Genomic DNA, 18,390 nt, shown 5'->3' with positions numbered 1-18,390 from the left:
TCCTTCAGAGCTGGGTTAATAGCTCTCGGTAAGGTTCTCTCAAACTTGGTAAATATCTCTCAAATTTCTTGGTTGTTGGCTGAGTGGAATGATTTGATGAGAGATGTGTTTGTGAATATTAGTACCGCCACCTGTGAGGACCTTCCTCCGAATTCATGCGGATAGGAATGGGTTTTTGAATTTTATTCCCGCCGTCTGTGTCGGAAAACGTGTATGAATATTAGTACCGCCACCTGTGAGGACCTTCCTCCGAATTCATGCGGATAGGAATGGGTTTTTGAATTTTATTCCCGCCGTCTGTGTCGGAAAACGTGTATGAATATTAGTACCGCCACCTGTGAGGACCTTCCTCCGAATTCATGCGGATAGGAATGGGTTTTTGAATGTTATTCCCGCCGTCTGTGTCGGAAAAAAGGTATGAAATTGATGTGAATTGATTTGGTGAATGAAAAGTTGAATGCGCTTTTTATTAACACCGGTCTTTTTATGAGAAAATGCCTCTAAATTCTATCGGGAGATTTTAAAAGGTCACTGAATTGGGCAGTTGAAGTTAAACATTTTGGTAATAAATGTAAGACTGTGAATTAAAGTTTCCTATTTGAACATGATCACAGCATCATTTTTTTTAGTATGATTATAATGTTGTAAAGAGAGAAGGTAAAAACCCTGTATTAGTTTGGACCTATTTTTCTTCAAATAAACTGATCCTACCTTTTGGACTGGGATAACTTAAAAGACACCTGTGCTCTCCTCTCCTGCTTCAAAGGTAAGACTGCACCCTGCCACACACACTTAGGTAGGAACACACTCAATTTACTGATATCAAAATCCTTCGGGATCGCTTAAACAGATTAAAAAGAGTTGTCTGAATAGAAACAGCAGTTAATTGAACCTGGTTCTTCGGGGAGTTAATAGAGGTGAGATCTTGCTGACGTTGCGGATCTGAGCCAAGCAGTAAACTTACATAGACTCAATAACTTCGGTCAGGTAAATTAGTAGGTCAGAGTAATTTACCGGAATAAATTATCAGGTCCTCACCGACTCTAAACAAGTGGTTCCCTGAGTTCTTTGTTAAAGGTTTCTCTTTCCTTTTTCATGTAGTCCTTTTCCAACTGAAAGGTATTTCTTTCCTCAGCACACTCTCTCTGAACGGCCTCTCTCGCGCGGGTCAGGCTTTGCTTTCCATCTCCAGAGCCTCCTTCATGATGTTTAAATGTGTCTCTTCACATAATGGTTGGTGCTTCTGCTTCTGTCTGCCGCTCCAGCATGTGGTTCTCCACAGGGAACCAGCCGGCTGTTTCTTGCCACAAATTGTTGCTTTGGGGGTAAAGCAGCGACTGGCTCTGCATCACTGGAGGCTGGAGGGAGAGTACTTATAACCACCATTGGTGAAGAAACAGTTAGCCTCGCTGTACTCAGGGATGTCGTTTCCCTGAAACTGCTGGACCTTTTCATCAGAAGTACTCTTTACCATGTGCTGGTGGTGGTTGTTCTTGCCAAAACACTTTAGGAGAATAGAGATTCATCTATTCTATAAGGAAGAGAAAATCAGCATTGACTTGATAACAAGTGATGAACACGTTTTTTTATTTAACATCACCTTTTTGGTGTAGTTCAAACAAACCAACAAATCTTACAGTTCACTTTTTTAAATTAAATGTTAACAATCTCAATAAAAATGGTTGAACTAAGCCCAACCCGTCTGGAAACCTACAGTTCAACTGTTTTTATTCCCAACTACTGCTTATCTCAGAGAACTGTCAGGAAAAACTTTTCCTTACATGACAATCTCTTTATTTGAGCTATAGATTGCAAGGGGGAGACAGAAGAGAGGACATTGCCTGTAATGGTTGACAAGTTCGGGATTCAAATCGGTTTACTAGGCAGCTCCAACCACTGAGCTATCCGGCAGCCCTCACTTTACATTTGAACTATTTGAATACTTACTACCCAAAAAGGTGGGTCCTCCTGTAAAGGATCAAGACAGTCTCAGGGTAATAATAAGTGAAGTACTGTTCGCCATGTGCTGGTTGTGGTTGTTCTTGCCAAACCACATCAGGTGAATAGAGATTCATCTTTAAGGAAGAGACAATCAGCATTGACTTGATAAAAAGGGATGAACACATTTTTAACTAACCTGTTTGTGTAGTTCAAACTAACGTACAAATATTACGGTCAGAGATATAGATTCAGTCAGGAAACACATTGTCTTACTTTACATTTTAACAAATGTAATACTTAATTGCTTCAACGCCGGCTTATTATATTATCCACAAAAGGCATTTGAATATATACAATTGTTGATCACCACATTCATAAGAGTGGTTTAGTGGTTTACACACACACTCACACACACACACACACACACACACACACACACACACACACACACACACACACACACACACACACACACACACACACACACACACACACACACACACACACACACACACACACACACACACACACACACACACACACATTTAGAACTTCACTTTCAAAGTCTTCCTGTAAATCCCTTTAAGGGAATTTGTACGGGGCTTTAGCTCATCAGGCCATGACCATTTGAGAGGCATGTGTGATGATGTCTGCAGCAATGTATCAGAAATGATTATGACACACCGTGGTACTAAAATTATCGCAAAGGATCTCCAAAGTGTTGACACACGACAGTCGGTCAGGTGACGTTGCATTAGCGGAGTGGATTATTAGCAAAGTTAACTATTACAATTGGCACTAATTTCCCAAGGGCTCTTTGAAAGGGTACAATGAAACTGCCCTCTGGAGGTATGAGCTAAGCAATAAACACAGTCGTCAGGTAATTAATTATGAATCAGCCCCAGGTCATGGCCAGTAAATGTCTGCGTGAAATAAAAATATTGCTGTCATGTCTGTTACTTTGTTCTGTTGAGGGCACATGGTGTTCCCTAGAAAAACAAACTATATTCTAATTGAATTCAGTAAATATACTGTCTAGATGCATACACATGAAATACTCAGTATGGTGGAGTATAAACCTTTGGTGTATGTTTGAGTTGGAAATGCAATTTTGTCACACATTTCTCTTTTTTTATATTACATTTGCATGGCCTTAATAATAGAGATTGAGGTGGTGGCCAACTGAGGTATAGGTTTCCAATAAATCAGGAGGGAAATGGTTTCTTGAAGGTTGGACAATGGAGAAATCCACTTTGTCAGAAGAGAAATGAAGCCTCCCATTCAATCTCTCTGCCTGACATGTTCTGTACTTCACTCAGCTCTTTAGGGACTGCCTTAATGTCGATGTACGATTTTCTCTTTGTTCAAAGTCCAATTATCTTTCCTTTTTTTCCTGAATCTGCTCACTGTCACATTACTCTCCCTAACATGAACGTGTAGAGTATAAAAGCATGTGATTATCTGCGAAGTTGAGAAGATGAAATCAAACTTCAATTTGATGTTCTGTTCTTTGACTTAAAAACATGCTGTTGTTATTCATAGAAATAATTCAATATAATATCCAATAGTAAAAAGACAAAGATTTTAGCCTTGTTCTTTTTGTTGAAACACCTATTGTAGAAACGGAGGATGATGGAATAAACTAAATGTAATGCTAAACTCACAATGTAAATCCAAGTTCCCATCGGCAAAAACACATGGGTTTGCTATCCTGGCTCCAAGATGGTGGAATGAGCTCCCCATTGACATCAGGACAGCAGATAGCTTGCACATCTTCCGGCGCAGACTGAAAACTCATCTCTTTCGACTCCACTTCGAGCGATAGAACTATTAACAAAGCACTTATATACTAATAAAGGACTGGCTTATCTAAAGCCAGTTGAGTAGCACTTGAAATGTTTTTGCTCTATGAAGCCTGATGTACTTATATGATTCTGTTTTCTTCAAGTTTGTATTTTGTTGGTCGAACGCACTTATTGTAAGTCGCTTGGGATAAAAGCGTCAGCTAAATGCAATGTAAAATGTAATGTAATGTAAATAGTACACCGGCTCAGGTGGCACATTTCTCAGGTTGGCTTGAAGTGGATATTGTGTCGATGTATTCGGTGCAGCTTCACAATCTATTCCTGAGTTATGTTGAGTCAAATTGACCGTGAATACAAATATTTGGCAAATGATCTGACAGAACATATTGAACCTTGATCAAAGGAAACAGGGGATAAAGTATGTGCTTCTTTGATGTACTGATGTGAAATCTGCAACAAATTAGGACTCTCGTTTCCAGCTTATTAAAATGAGTTTTTTTTTTGTTTTTTTTCTCAGCTAACATGCCAACAAACAAATCCTAAAAGTTAAGTTCATGAGCAGAGGAGCTAGTGGCCTGTCCATAGGATAAAACAGCTTGAGGTAACATCAACGTTACACTCAAAGTAATTGTTTCATAAAGGTTGCACTAGAGAGTAAATTAGTTAGTCAACAGAAAACTCAACTATTTTGATGATTCATTATAAACAATATATTTATTAATGGATAATAGAACAAATAATAAAATAAAGACAATTTAATAGATAATGAAAATAATAGTTGTGTGCAGTGTAGTTTCCACAGTTTTTGCAAGTACATGTTATTATAAGATCAGAGGCAAGTTGAAGAGACACAGAGATGTTTCAGTCTATGTGTTTCATTGAGATAGAAACAAATAGTTGTGCTTATAATGCCATGAAGCCATAGAGCATGCTTTTGGAAAAGCGGATGTTAAACCTTACAAATCTTCAACAAATACCTTTGTTAGAAACACTAATACAAAATGAATCACACAAACTAAAGAAGCAGGCCTGAATTATCGGTCCCTTTAGTACCAGGGCTTTTGGTACTTGTTGGACTGTTATATTATTTACAAACCCAAATTCAACTTTTTGAATTTGGATGATCATTTTTCTCTCGAAATAAATTCCAAAACACACAGGAGTATTAGATCTTATGGTTTCTACAATTCTCTTTGAAGAACTTGTAAAGCTTCTGCTGTGTGTGAGTTCCCACTCTGCAAAGGCATCCAGTCTGTTAGCAATGAGTTACTGATGCACTATGGCTGACCTGCAGGCAATTTCCTCTGCTAAAATATCTGCTAAATGAACTGAGGATAAACTCCCAGCCTACAGCAGCTCCAGATAAGAGTCTGTGGCAATGTGTAGAATAACAAGAGAAGTTAACCAAAAACCCAGAATAATCTTGTACAATATTTAACTTAAAGAAATTGAAACTCCCGCTCTGAAAACTAGAGCACATATCAGGCCTACAAGTACATCCATGTATTACCGTCATTCCTGCTTCTGCTTTTGAGGCAATCTTCAAGTTGAATGTCATCTTTCCTAGCAGTCATTCATTCACATGTCATTTCATACTGTACGTGCAGAGAAGATAACTATATCTGAGTGCCAGTGCCCTCTGCTGTTGCTATAGGATGTTCCTATATGCTGCAAAGCTTCACGGAGCAGCAGGCTCAATCAGGTTTCAAGCTGATTTCTTCGCTGCTGTGGCGTGACTCCATCCATTGTGCATTGTGCGTGCTGCTGTGTGAAACTAAATAAGAGAACATTTCAGACAATATAAAGGGTACGTAGCATGAACACCGGATGGAAGTTGTATCTTGACAAGAAACTGTACATTTGACACAGCATGACTCGTTTTTGTCCAGTTTCTTTATGCAGGGTTTTCAGGTGCTTTGTGTCGACTCCGTTCACTTGAAAAAGCTTCCAAGACATGACACATTGCCGGGGATGATTGCACTCACTCCAACTCTCTAGTATTTATTTAATTGAGGCTTCAAAACACTTCTGTGTGCCACTGCATTTTGTTAGAATAAATGTTGGGTTATTTATTCGTATCGTGCACTATACTGCAGCCTTTTTATTTTTATGTTCACACAGCTTGATTTGAGATAAATACATCCCATCTTATTCCTTCTTTCAATGCAGCATCACCAGTCTTGTTATGTCTATAAGTTCAAATATTTTGGTAAAGAGTGGATATGGGGAAATGCTGCAGACATACATTTCCCCAAAGGATAATTCCTCCCGACTTTTCCTGTAGCAGCTCCATCAGGATGACATGACGCGACAAGACGCGTCTGACTCACTTTCAGAATATACTACATCAAAAAACGTGACTTATCCCATTACATTACATTTGGCTGACGCTTTTATCCAAGCAACTTCAAATAAGTACAACAATCATAGAAATTCAAGTCATACCATTGTAAGTGCTGGTGAATTAGTAACAAGGCCTAATTTTTACTTTTTAATTACATTTTATTTCCAATAATTTAATTACCAAGGTACAATTGAAACAGGTGGTTTTCTATCATAGTATTCAGTTTGCGAAGGAAGATATGCAGTTTGAGTTTCTCCTGTCCTGATGTCAATGGGGAGCTGATTCCACCACTGAGGAGCCAGGATAGCTAACAGGAGTGTTTTTGAGGGTACCTGGGTCCCACTCGCAGTGATGGAGTGGCAAGCTGGAGTGTATAGTTTAACCAAGGCCTGCATGTAGGAATTGGCTGATCCCCGCACAGCTCGGAAGGCTACCAGAACTTGGGGAGGTTGAAGACCAGTTTGGCTGCAGCATTCTGAATTAGCTGCAGAGGTCAGATGGTAATATATCCCCGGATTTTTCATCTCTTGGTATCCTGAGGCCTTTTTTGTGACTTTGGTTCATTACAAATGACCTGCTAAACTAAGGACATTCCCATCAGTTTCAAAGTGCTAATTAATACACGTTGGCTTGCTGACACACTCAGATGGTAAACATGTCACCTTCTACCCGTCAGCCTGTCAGCCATTTCAAGGTAAGCATGTTAGCATGCTAATGTTAGTTTTAAGCCTCACAGTGCTGTCTTAATGGCTGTATACTCTTAAACCGGCATGGAACTCAGCAGAGGAAGAAAAAGAGGGGGAAAGGCCAATTGCATTTATACATAAGATATCTTTAATTAAGGCGTCCAATTTTGAGCCATTGTTTTCAGTCATCGACTGCACATGTGAAAGACACATTAGTCTTGTTATATTGTCTTGTGTTATTATTGCATTACGTTTTGTTGTCCTTATTATTGAAAGTTGCATTAAACCTAATCTTGCCATGCCACAACTGGACGCACACATTGCAAACCAACCTTTTTTTTATTTAAATGTTTCACATTAAAAACACACAATGTATGCTGCATCACAAAATGAGAAAAAGCTGTCCTGCGATAACAATTGAAGCCAAAATAGAGAGAGAAATCAGCCGGTATCGTTATCAGAACGAGAAGTGAGACACATTTGTCTCGCCCCCCCGACGGCTGAAGATTGTGTTCATCTGAAGCGACAACATGAGATACACACAGACGGCAGGTTGAGCCACAGATGGGAAATCATAAGTCAAACAGTCTCACAAAGCACTTGAATTCATTCCTACCTGTAATGTACATAACCATGATGACAGAGACTGATCATGGACACTAAATCTTCCACATATTCTCACACAAGCTTTTGGTGTAAAGCCGTATATATGCAACTGTTTCTGAAGACACAGAAAGTTCAGAGAGGTTCAGGTGCTTACAGCAAAGTGTGTCTTCCATTTTTAGCATCACATTCAACAACCGTCAAAATGCTACTGCCTGTTAGGTAACATCGTCAACCACTGAGCGAGTAACATTAAGGAACAAAATGACAAATGTGAAGTCACTTCTGGACCTTTTTTTTTTAGAACAATTCTGCTTCGGACATGTCTGTGGTAGCTACTTTTATGAGAAAAAACAGAACACAGATATTTACACCATATCACAGCAGACCCTGTATCCTTACCTAATCCTGGCTGAACCCATCGTGCTTTTGTTTATTGTTTTGTTAATTGCCAGAATATTTTTTCTTTATTGGTGAAGGACAATATGATGCCACCTTTGATAAAGAGGTATGAGCTGTCTTAAACATTACCCTGACTTCTGCTAATGAAAAACTGTTCAAAAAACACATATTTATTCGATGCAACATTTTCTACACGGCTTGCTCTCTGGCAGGCAAATAAATTCAGATTCCACCTCTAGCTGGGTGCTGCTTTGGGTGCAGCAGCCAGAAGCCAGCGAGTCATTTATTCACATACATTAACAGTAAGTGTATGACATCCCTTTAAAGATGTCTGTGGGGAACAGTTTAACACCCCGGCAGTCAGGTAGAAAACATGCCTTTTAGTAACTGATTCGACTGAAACTGACAGGTGAAAATAAAAATGCTGCCTGCATAATGAGTTTACTATTTTCAGAGAGCAAAGGTGTTTTTTTTCCTGCTCATACATCACCAACCACCGATACATCGCTCATTAGAATCGTTTTTTTAAGGATTGGTCACATCTGAACTATGATTTCAAACAACCATATGTTCAATCTGTACATTCTAAGTTTATATCTCACCTGGGCCCTTTCACGGGCCTGTCCTGCAGTTAGAGAGAGACAAATGGCACACATGTACAGTAAAGCAACACTGCAGTCCAGCAAAGAGAGCAAGATAGATCGATAGATGCATGCAGTTCAAAACCAGTTTTGTACAGTTCATTTGGCAGTGAGCGACATATGAATGTGTTTGTAACATGGATATGCTGCACAGGGGAGAACCCCATTGTGGGATGTCAGCCCACCCAGTTTCTGCTTTTCTGTGTGCGTCTATGTGGAGACCCCACTGCAGGTCTGGCCCAGCGGAGGCTACCGTCCCACCAGAGTACAGTGCAGGGTGACAGAGAGGGCTGATAAGTCCAGCCGACAGCTCTTTAATCCCCATTAGTGCCTCAGATAGGGCGGTATGACAGAGCGCAGCGCCCCCCTGTTCTTGTCCTCGTCTCCTCCCCCCCCTGTTAGGGTCCTGCAGGTTGCCCTATGTAGCGCCACCCAGTGGAGGCAGCCTTTGGATGTGTGGGGCTCTGAGGGGCGGGGGGGAGGGCCTCAGCAGGCAATCTCCTCCAGGGTGCCCAGCGTTGTCTGCAGGGGGACGGTCACAGTGTGGCTGATGGACTCCGAGTGGTTTGCCACAGGGTCACAGGAACTCTGGGAAAAGAATGAAAAGGCGTGTATTGTACATTCTTTGCTAATTCCGGTTAAATGAGAAGTCTCCAATTGCAGCAACGATAGGAGCTTTGAAATCCCTGAATACTAATAAAAGCATTATCTCATTAAGCATAAGGTTATCTGGAACAAATGCAGTTTCGAAGAAAGACAACAAGTCATTAACAGGAAGAGTATGAACCTGTCATGAGTTTGCACAGCTCTGTAAACTCCAGCCTCTGTGGGCAAACTGTGGGTTTGGTCAAACGGATGAAATAGGCTGGGCAGCTTGCTGAAAACTATGCAACATGCATGGTTGTTAACAGAACAAAAAAGTAATCGGACTACATTAAAACAAAAAATGGTCTATTACCATCGACTTCTGCACGCCATGACCGTTATTAAGCACTTTTTACTAATATGCTGCCATGGTAATATGACACAATAACCTGTATTTTTTACATTTTAGCAGTAAGTGGATCAAATGAGAGTAGTTCACTTTGCGTAAACAAATCCACTGATCGTAGTGGATGTATTTTGGTCCTTTGTTGGGAGGAATAGGTTAATTACTTTATTTGTGCGTTTTTAACAGGGTGCTGCCACTGAATCTGCAGCTGCTCCATTGGCTCCTTCACTTGTTCAGCTAACTTAGCCACACGCTTACAAGTGATGTCCAGTGACATTATTTGACCATCCTAACACTTCTTACCAACTGACATTACGTCATGCAAATGCCATCCCAACCTTCTCCTTTTGCTGAGCTTTGAGTTTTGATGATTTAATAATAAAATAATAATAATGCATTACATTTTTTATTAGAGCGCTTTTACAGGTGCTCAAAGCGCTTTACAAGTACACATTACACATATTAGACATGTAAGAGTCATTACTGCGGACATTACCCACAGGAGCAAATGCGGGTAAAGTGTCTTGCCCAAGGACACAACGGCCTGACGCAGTGGCGGCCGAGGCGGGATTCGAACTGGAGTTCACCAACGCCCCTTGATCTGATGCCCAACGCTCTAACCAAACCCGCCCCCAATTTAACTCAGATGTTGATGGATGTGTTTGTTAAGAGTTCCATCAGAGTCCTAATTTCTGTATTCACTTTTTAAGAGGTTCTCCAGAGAGCCAATTTGTCCTGCTACTGTCTCTCTGCACACAACCTTATATTTGCCTGGGTGCTCTTTCTGCATGCTTGGGTGGAGGGGTAAGGATTGGGCAAGGTTTGATATGCATGGTCAGAGTGTGTGAAATTACAATGTATCTACACGCTCCACTTACACAGCACTCTGTGAGAAAGATTGACAAGTGAGGGGTTAAAGGTCGCTCTTACCACATCCTCGCCATGACTCTCCTCCTCCTCCTCTCTGCTCAGTAAATCCAACAGTCTGTCTTTTACTACCTGTAGATCGGGAAAATAAATGTCAGTCTCAGTCTGATATTCGAGAACTCAACTTGTAATTAATGACTGCACAGTGCACAGGAACATTTGACCCCAAAGTAAAAATAAATGAGGAGGTTGATATGGCAACGTCATTTAAGCTGTTAAATTAAGCCTTAGAGCTGCGTTTGTCATCAACATGAGGGTATCATCTCCCAATGACTTCTTTATGGTAATAAAAAAAGAAAAACACTTTTAAATGACTTTCTTGTATATTTTCTATAAGCCTAGTGGAGACAAAGACTATAATGTGCCTGTCAGAACCCTGTGCAGCCCATAGCAGCGTGGTGAGCTCTAAAGAGGGCCAGACAGTAAAGCAAAGGTAATGGAAAAAACACGAGCACGAAGTAAATATATAGCTCTTGTGTCAGCTACTTGAATTAGTGACTTTGTTTCTGTTGTCACCTTTCATGGTCAAGGCAATAGCTCTTCACTGCAAAACCAGAAAATAAGAGCTCTGAAAATGTTATGTACAGACAAAAGCTGTGAGAGCCTGCAGAGGATTGTGTGTGGGTGTAATTCGATGATTTAACAGTGGTGAAAATAGCAACTTGAGACTGACCTCATAAGCATAGTCAAAAAGCTCCAGGATAGTGAGGATGCTGGCTCCAATGAACAGACCCATCTGGCCTCCAATATCACCTGTAGAAGGACACAGCCACAGGAGAAGTGTAAAGAAGAAAAACAAGTTAAACAATAATGAAAACAAGCTGTTTTCACTTCAACAAAAAGTACACACATCTGCCAATAGAACAAGTGAAAATTAGCTTGGTTAGATTTCTTGAAATAAGATGGGATATTTAGATAAATCAGATCTTGGCCAGATTTAGGAAATTCTGTGTTACAATATAAGCCGCACATGCTCAAAAGTGTTCTGTTTTCTGATGTTAGTTGGTGATTCTCTAATAAATATGTAAACAAATATGTGTTTCATCTGAGATACAACTCAAAATAAGATTTTTTCACTTAACAAGTTGATGAATTGTCTAAAAACAAGACCCGATATCTCACTGCAGTGTTACTTCTGAAGTTATTATGTCTTATATCAAGTGTAAAGACATATTCTGACTAGAAATTAGACAAATAGACTTGGCAAAATTTCAAGTTTTTGTAGTGCAGTACACCTCAACATAATTGTGGGGCAAGAAAAAGTGAAATGCAAATAATTGGCCACAGCAAAAACACATTTAGACTCAACACCAATGTCTCATGAGAACAACGAGCCAACATAATAGCTTTTTGTCTACAGCTGAGACCCAAACCCAGACCCTACCCATGTTTTTACGACCCCACTCAAATGAACTGGTAATGCCATAACTATGGCTTTATTTTTGCTTTTTTCTATCTATTGTTGACCATTAGCTTGAATGGCTCATGCTTCACTTTGGCTAACTGCTGTCGGCTTTTTATTTATAGTTGTTACAACATATACATATACAAAATTATCAATTGCAGCTCAGTGCTAGCAAAATCACAACATTTCACGGAGCCAACATTTTGTTGATAACTGTAGGTCACACACACCATGACCTTACAACCAGGCATCTATATATTACTTATCCAAATCTGCTGCCAAGGTGGGCAATTTCCTTTTATTCATTCAATAATTGTAATAGTAGCATGACTGAAGTAGACTGAATTCAGGTTTGGAAAAAAAAGGTAAATCAAATCAAATCAAGTTTTATTTATATAGCACATTTATAAACGATTTTTGGTCGAGCCAAAGTGCTGTACATATAATAAAATTAGCCTACAGTAGAGACACTTTACAACAAATACAACAGCACAGATTGTTCAGAATATCAGTATGAGAAAAAAACGACACCCTCTATCCTTAGACCCTCACATCGTACAAGGAAAAACTTCCAGAGAAAACCCACAGTTTAAGGGGAAAAAATGGGAGAAACCTCAGGGAGAGCAACAGAGGAGGGATCCCTCTCCCAGGACGGACAGACGTGCAATAGATGCCGTGTGTAAATCGAAGAGATAATACATTTTACAGCATATAGGCCGAATGTTAGGAAATGCATGTGTCTGTAATAAGAAGATGAATCCACGAGGATGTCAGGTAACATGAATCTTACCCAGCAAGCCAGCGACCTCGTAAGCTTTTTTTTGTTCGATGGTCTCGTAGTTCAAAGCCTCAAAGAACACGTCCAACACCAAGATGTTGTCTCTGCAAAGGTATAAATTGGGCATTAATCCTAATGAATCCTACACCGAGTGATGACTTGGCAAGCAACACAATCAGCAACAGTCTATCCATTTTCTACCAAGCTGAGCAGGCAAGGAAACACAGCCAATGTGTGGGCGGAGGACAAGCTCACAGTAGCTCATCTTTTCATAGGGATAACAGTATTTTAAGTTTTTAATTAAAAGGCCTATATGAGACAATGTTGTCAGCAAAGAGGATGCAAGATCTCTCTGTGGTCAGTTTGTATGAGTTCCCCTTTAAATGTCTGATCACTCAGATGCTCAGCTTTCCACAAGGTCATTTGAAGACTTTGCAGAGACTCTGAATAGAGAACCGCAGTGACGCGTCCTAAAACCCGGAGGTAAACTCCTTCCGGTTCCTTCGACAAAAATGCAATGCAATTTCTCCATAGGATTTTGGAAAATAGCTGGGAATAAGATCTGTGGTTGACACACATTTAAGAGACGGATCACGTTTTGTTCAGCCGGATAATATCCACATGTCTATCCTACTTTTATAATTTTCTAATCATAAATCTAGTCGCCAAAAGCAAAATGCTAACGTTATGCTATAAACAAACTACAGCAGGGTCGCTCCTTCAACGCCACGCCGACTTAAGATCCATATTCAAAACTACAGATTCAAAATTGTACAAGTTGAAGCTTTTGTTTGAACAGTTTGCAGGAGGCAGGTACTTGCTTTCAAGCAGAACACGGGGAAAAACAAACTTGAGTGTTTTACGTGTTCGGTGTAATGACGTAAAACGGCCTCGACAACTTCTGTAGTCCTATTCAGCCACATGTTAACAACCATCGTTTTTAAGACACGTAAACTCTTCAAAAATCACCAGCGGGGTCACTGCTGATGTATTTAATGTCGTAGAATAAAACGTGATCTGTCTCTTCAATTTGTGTCAAACACAGACCTTATTTGGAGCTATTTTCCAAAATCCTATGGAGAAATTGCATTGCTTTTTGTGGAAGGAACCGGACATGGTAAAAATGCTAACTTACTTCTGGGTTTTAGGATGCGTCACTACGGTTCTCTATTGGTGGTTGATATGAATGTTTGCTTGGGTTAGTGTTTTCAAACTGAATGAACGTGGTTGAAAAATAGTCTAAAATATGATCAGCTGCACTCATTGTGCCTCACCCAAAATGATAGTTACTTGTATGCTTTTGTAAAAAACTAAATCAACGAAGATTGCTTGGAATTTACGAGAAACCACACATCATATCTTTGTGAATTAGTATTGTTTTTAAATTGCACAATGATGTATCTGCAATTAGCATGAGGGAATAAAGGATCTGAATGTTTTCTGGTATTTTCTCATCAGACAACCCATTGGTGGAATTGTTGCTTATCAGTTTGCAAGTGGTTTCAACTGTTCATTTATATCTTAATTAAAGCATTAATTTATTCCAAATACGCATAATTATGTTTATTTATGTAGCAATTTTCAAGAGCAGTAGTCACAAAGTCCTTCACAACAAAAGACAAAATAGAAAATGCAACAAAAAAAAAGAACAGACTTGAAATGCAAACTTCAAGCTTCAAGAGACATTTAACAAGCAAGTCGAAACAAAGGGATCTTGAGCTGCTTTTTAAAAGACTCCACAGTGTTCACAAATCCTAAAACCAATGGGAGCAACTTTTAAAGCTTAAGAGCTCCAACCTCAAAAGCACATACTCCTTTAGTCTTTTGCCTGGAGCAAGGAACACCGAGCAAACAGAGGACAGCAGCGGCCTGCTGCTGACGTGGGGCTGCACAAACCCACAGGTGAGTGTAGCCCAGGCAGGTGAAAAGTAAATTACATTATTCAAGAAGGAAGGACATTTACCAATACAAAAACAGTTCCAAATGGTAGAGAGAGGAGACATTCAAACAATTTACATTCAGGACAAGACTCAAAGTCTGGTCCATAGAAACATCTTGATTATTGAAGGTATATCTTTTAAATGAATGGCGGAGAGGGAGCATGTTCAGAGAAAAAACCAACAGACCCAGGACAGAACCTTGGGGAACCCCACAAAACATTGCTTATCAGTAATGGATACAAAACGGGAAGGTAAGAAGAGAACTCCTGAGATGATGAAATGATTCACACTCATTGTGTCTATGTTAATAGCAGTTAGGGATTTCTCCTTATCCACCGGACATAATGAGCAGAACCAGAGCATCACTTGGTGGTTTGTTACTGGCTACTTACGTGATGTACTTCTCAGACTTGTTGAACTTCTTCTGCAGGTAGCGGGCAGAGGTCTTACTGGGGATTTTAACCATGGACAGCTCTTTGTTGTAGCGGGTCATGTTGCATGGCGTCCTGCAGAGGCAGTTATTGCTCTCTACAGATGAGAGTTTGGCTTTACAAAGGAGGGGGCAATGGAGATGGGAGGTGTGTAGAATTGGGGGGTAAATTGGAATGATATGTCGGAGGATTGGTTGAGGATGATGAACAAAAGGGATAGATGCTTTTTTAGAAACAAAAGGAGACATCTTAGAAAGAGAAGCTATACAGTAAGAAATAAATACAATCATTTGTGTATTTTAAGGTAACTGTAGAGTCAGTATAAGCTTCTAAACATATTTGGATCTCAATCAAATACAAAATAAATACATGTATGCATTAATAAAACATCTTGCTCTTTCAATGTTGAGGATATATAAGTTTGTATTTATTTGGAAATTTCGTTTATAGGTCGTTGGTCAATTTGAAGTAAAATTACACCTTTTCTCTATTTCTGAAATTTAAAAGAATAAACTATTCAGTGTATGAAAAGTATTATAACAATATTATAATATATAATAATCACAACTTTCAACTTAATATAAACATTTATGAGGGCACAAAACGAGTAAGTAATTAAATAGGTTCAGTAATTTGTAAAAAGTGTGTTTAACCTGCAAGGCTAGAGTGAACTTCCACAACTGAAACAACATAAATTATGATAATGTTTAATACAGTCTATCCACAGTCAATTACTTTTAATTAGCCACCTCTTCGTAGTGTGTTAGTGCCAGCTGTACAACTATGCATTTGCACAGCTGATTAACATTAAACTAAACTACAGGCCTCAAGCTTTGCCGCTGTGTGCTTGGAGCATCAGGCTTCTGAGAGAAACTGTAGAGTGCATTTAGCACCTCTTTTCTTTATCAGTAATCCGTCCTGTTTTCAGTTGTCACGGGTCAAACACATGCATACAGAAAACACCCATGAATTGCACACATGGCCTCCTTCATACTGCGCCTTTAGTCTTGCAGATGTCTACTCCATAAAAGCCAGAACGACAGTTTAAGTCAATGTCATTGTCAAAGTCACAGAATGTAAAGCGCCCAAACACAAACAAGCCCTGAAGCAGCATCCGTAAAAACAGCCTTCACCCTGACACAGTCCTGATGTAGAAATGCCAGGCTCTATTCAGGGCTCTGCTTTGGCAGTTTGAAAAAGAAAATAAACTTAAATGCACTGAATGATTTTGTGTTAAGCCCAGAGCCTTCTACATAACACCAACTTTCTCACACTGACGGTAATGTAAAGCGACACAGGCTTTTCAAATATAGCTCCATCAAAAGCTTCTCGAGCACCAAGGCTGCCTACTCCTCACAAATCCCTTTCTAAAGCTGAATTTATGAAATCGCAAAGTTTATATGAAGGTTTTAATTTCGACAGAGTCATTTCTCACCAAAAAAAACTTCTCTCTCTTTAAAAATCCTTTACAACCAACCCTTATTCTCTGAATGTAGATGAGAGGTGAATGTTTTTATGCGTATTTCCTACTGAAAAGCTGTCTGTGGCAGACCTGCATAGCACAGAGCACCAGGCAGATGTTCCCTACGGCGCACTAATAGCCGGCGAGGCCACAGTCACGTAATAGCAATAGGAAATTCAATATGGCCTCTCAGTGGTCAATTTGTATTCAAATGTTACACTATTGGATACACAGGAGCAACGCCTTGTACATTAAAATGATTGATTTATTTCTCTTTATCCAGGTAACTCTTGTTTTCTCTCACACTCATTTAAATCAAAAATATAAAAAATACCATAATATTTATCCATGACAACTTTCTACTTTTAAATAAAAATCTGTCTGAGAGGTAGACAATTATCTACAGCGACGTGCAGTCAGGGGAGGCAGAGCCTCACCTGTCATACTCCAATGTAATGGAAAAAAACTAAAGAAAAAACTAAATAGTAATAATAATAAAATGTCTCCACTGATCTGTGTTGTAAGTGTGATTTCTGTATGATTCCAATCGCTTTTTATAGTCAAAATCAGCAAATTGGCCGAGCTCCGCTACAACTACATGGGAGCGATGAGGAGTGAGGCAGGGACGAGCTCTGCCTCCAACCTAGTCTCACGGCATTTCGTGTTCACCAACACGATTTTTAATCTATTGATTCGTGTTCACCAACACGATTTGCCCCTGTTTTTCGTGTTGCACAGCACGATTTTAAAAGCAATGTATTTCTACTGCCTGCAGCACGTCTTTTTCTCAGGTCGGGTCGTGGGAGACCGGAAGCTGTGTGGTTCATAAAAACATGTTCTTACTCAATATCAAGCCACAATTATTGCTTTTATTTTAAATCGTATAATTTCGGACTTTTGTTGCCGTCTGTGAGGAAAATAAATGGGGCTCAGAGCCTCAGAATACGGAAATCTGTATTTAAAAAAAAAAAATTCCTTCTAATTCGTTATTCTTTTCAAAATAACACACTGTTATTTACTCACCAATAACACACAATTATCCTTGCTTTTATTTATTGGTTTAATTCCATAATCTCGGGCTTTTTTGGCGTCCGTCAGGAACTGAATTTCAAAATAAAAATAACCAGAAACAGACGTAGTCCTATAAGGGACATTTCGAGCATCATTGCGATTGTCAACATTTCTGAGTTTAGGATGGCCGAAGACACTACACTACCCATAATCCCCAGCTATCGTTTAGGACTACAGTCCCCGTAAGGTTACGCAGAGCGTCAAACAGCTGTGTGAAATGGAACGAAACCACGCCAGACTATCCAAAACTGGAATCGAACGCCCCCCCAGAACTACACATGCTGGCTATTGTGTTTCGCAAAATGTTCTATGGGACGTCTCTACTGAACGTTTTCGTTTTTCCCACAATTAGAAGTTGCCAGTATTAAACACATTGGTGTTATCAAATGTAAAACATATAATTAATAAATGGGTGAAAATCGCTTGTGTCCATAATGCGCAGCATTAATACCCACATGATAGCTCATTGTTACTTTGTAATTCTACTCCACTACAATTCAGAGGTTAACCTGGTATTTTTACTCCACTGCATTTATTTGAGTTACTTTGCAGATTCTGATTAATTATGTGAAATGTATACAAACCTTAAATCAGACTTTAGTTACACCTGAGTAAAATTCAGGTAAGGTGATTGTCAAGTGCCAACAATCAGGAGAGATATTTGATAGTTGGTGCTTGAGAAGACTAAACATGTATCTGCAATTGACATGAATGGAAACGAGTAATAAAGTATATTCATTACTCGTTATTCTCTACTAATAGTTAATTAAAGACTGTATATTCTATTCTAAGACTCTATTTTGCACATCCCTTTCAAGATTTTCAAAGGTTTATTGACATATCATATACACAACTACGGTGTAGTTATGCAATGAATGAAACACTTGGGTCACAGGTTCCTCAACAGTGCATTACAAGACATCTATCAATATGTGTGTACCTCCACCATTAAACTGTCATATT

The 18,390-nt window shown here is 39.4% G+C and overlaps 1 protein-coding gene across 2 annotated transcripts in view; it reads right to left on the bottom strand.

Moving 5' to 3' along the window:
- Nucleotides 1-7,096: 7,096 nt before the first annotated feature.
- The window catches only part of asic2 (acid-sensing (proton-gated) ion channel 2), a 427,733-nt gene continuing 416,439 nt past the window's right edge, over nucleotides 7,097-18,390 (bottom strand). For both annotated transcript variants that reach the window (XM_034219441.1, XM_034219440.1), the window contains 5 exons: nucleotides 14,856-15,009; nucleotides 12,536-12,627; nucleotides 11,014-11,093; nucleotides 10,344-10,412; nucleotides 7,097-9,010 (listed from right to left, as the gene is read on the bottom strand). In XM_034219441.1, coding sequence (XP_034075332.1) covers nucleotides 8,909-9,010; nucleotides 10,344-10,412; nucleotides 11,014-11,093; nucleotides 12,536-12,627; nucleotides 14,856-15,009 — 497 coding nt within the window. In that variant the 3' untranslated portion in view covers nucleotides 7,097-8,908. The remainder of the gene's footprint in view (nucleotides 9,011-10,343; nucleotides 10,413-11,013; nucleotides 11,094-12,535; nucleotides 12,628-14,855; nucleotides 15,010-18,390) is intronic.

The sequence above is a fragment of the Gymnodraco acuticeps genome, unplaced genomic scaffold (genome assembly GCF_902827175.1).
Source record: "Gymnodraco acuticeps unplaced genomic scaffold, fGymAcu1.1, whole genome shotgun sequence".
Taxonomy (NCBI): domain Eukaryota; kingdom Metazoa; phylum Chordata; class Actinopteri; order Perciformes; family Bathydraconidae; genus Gymnodraco; species Gymnodraco acuticeps.
The sequence above is the reverse complement of the archived record's forward strand: the minus strand, read 5'-3'. Positions and strand labels throughout refer to the sequence as shown.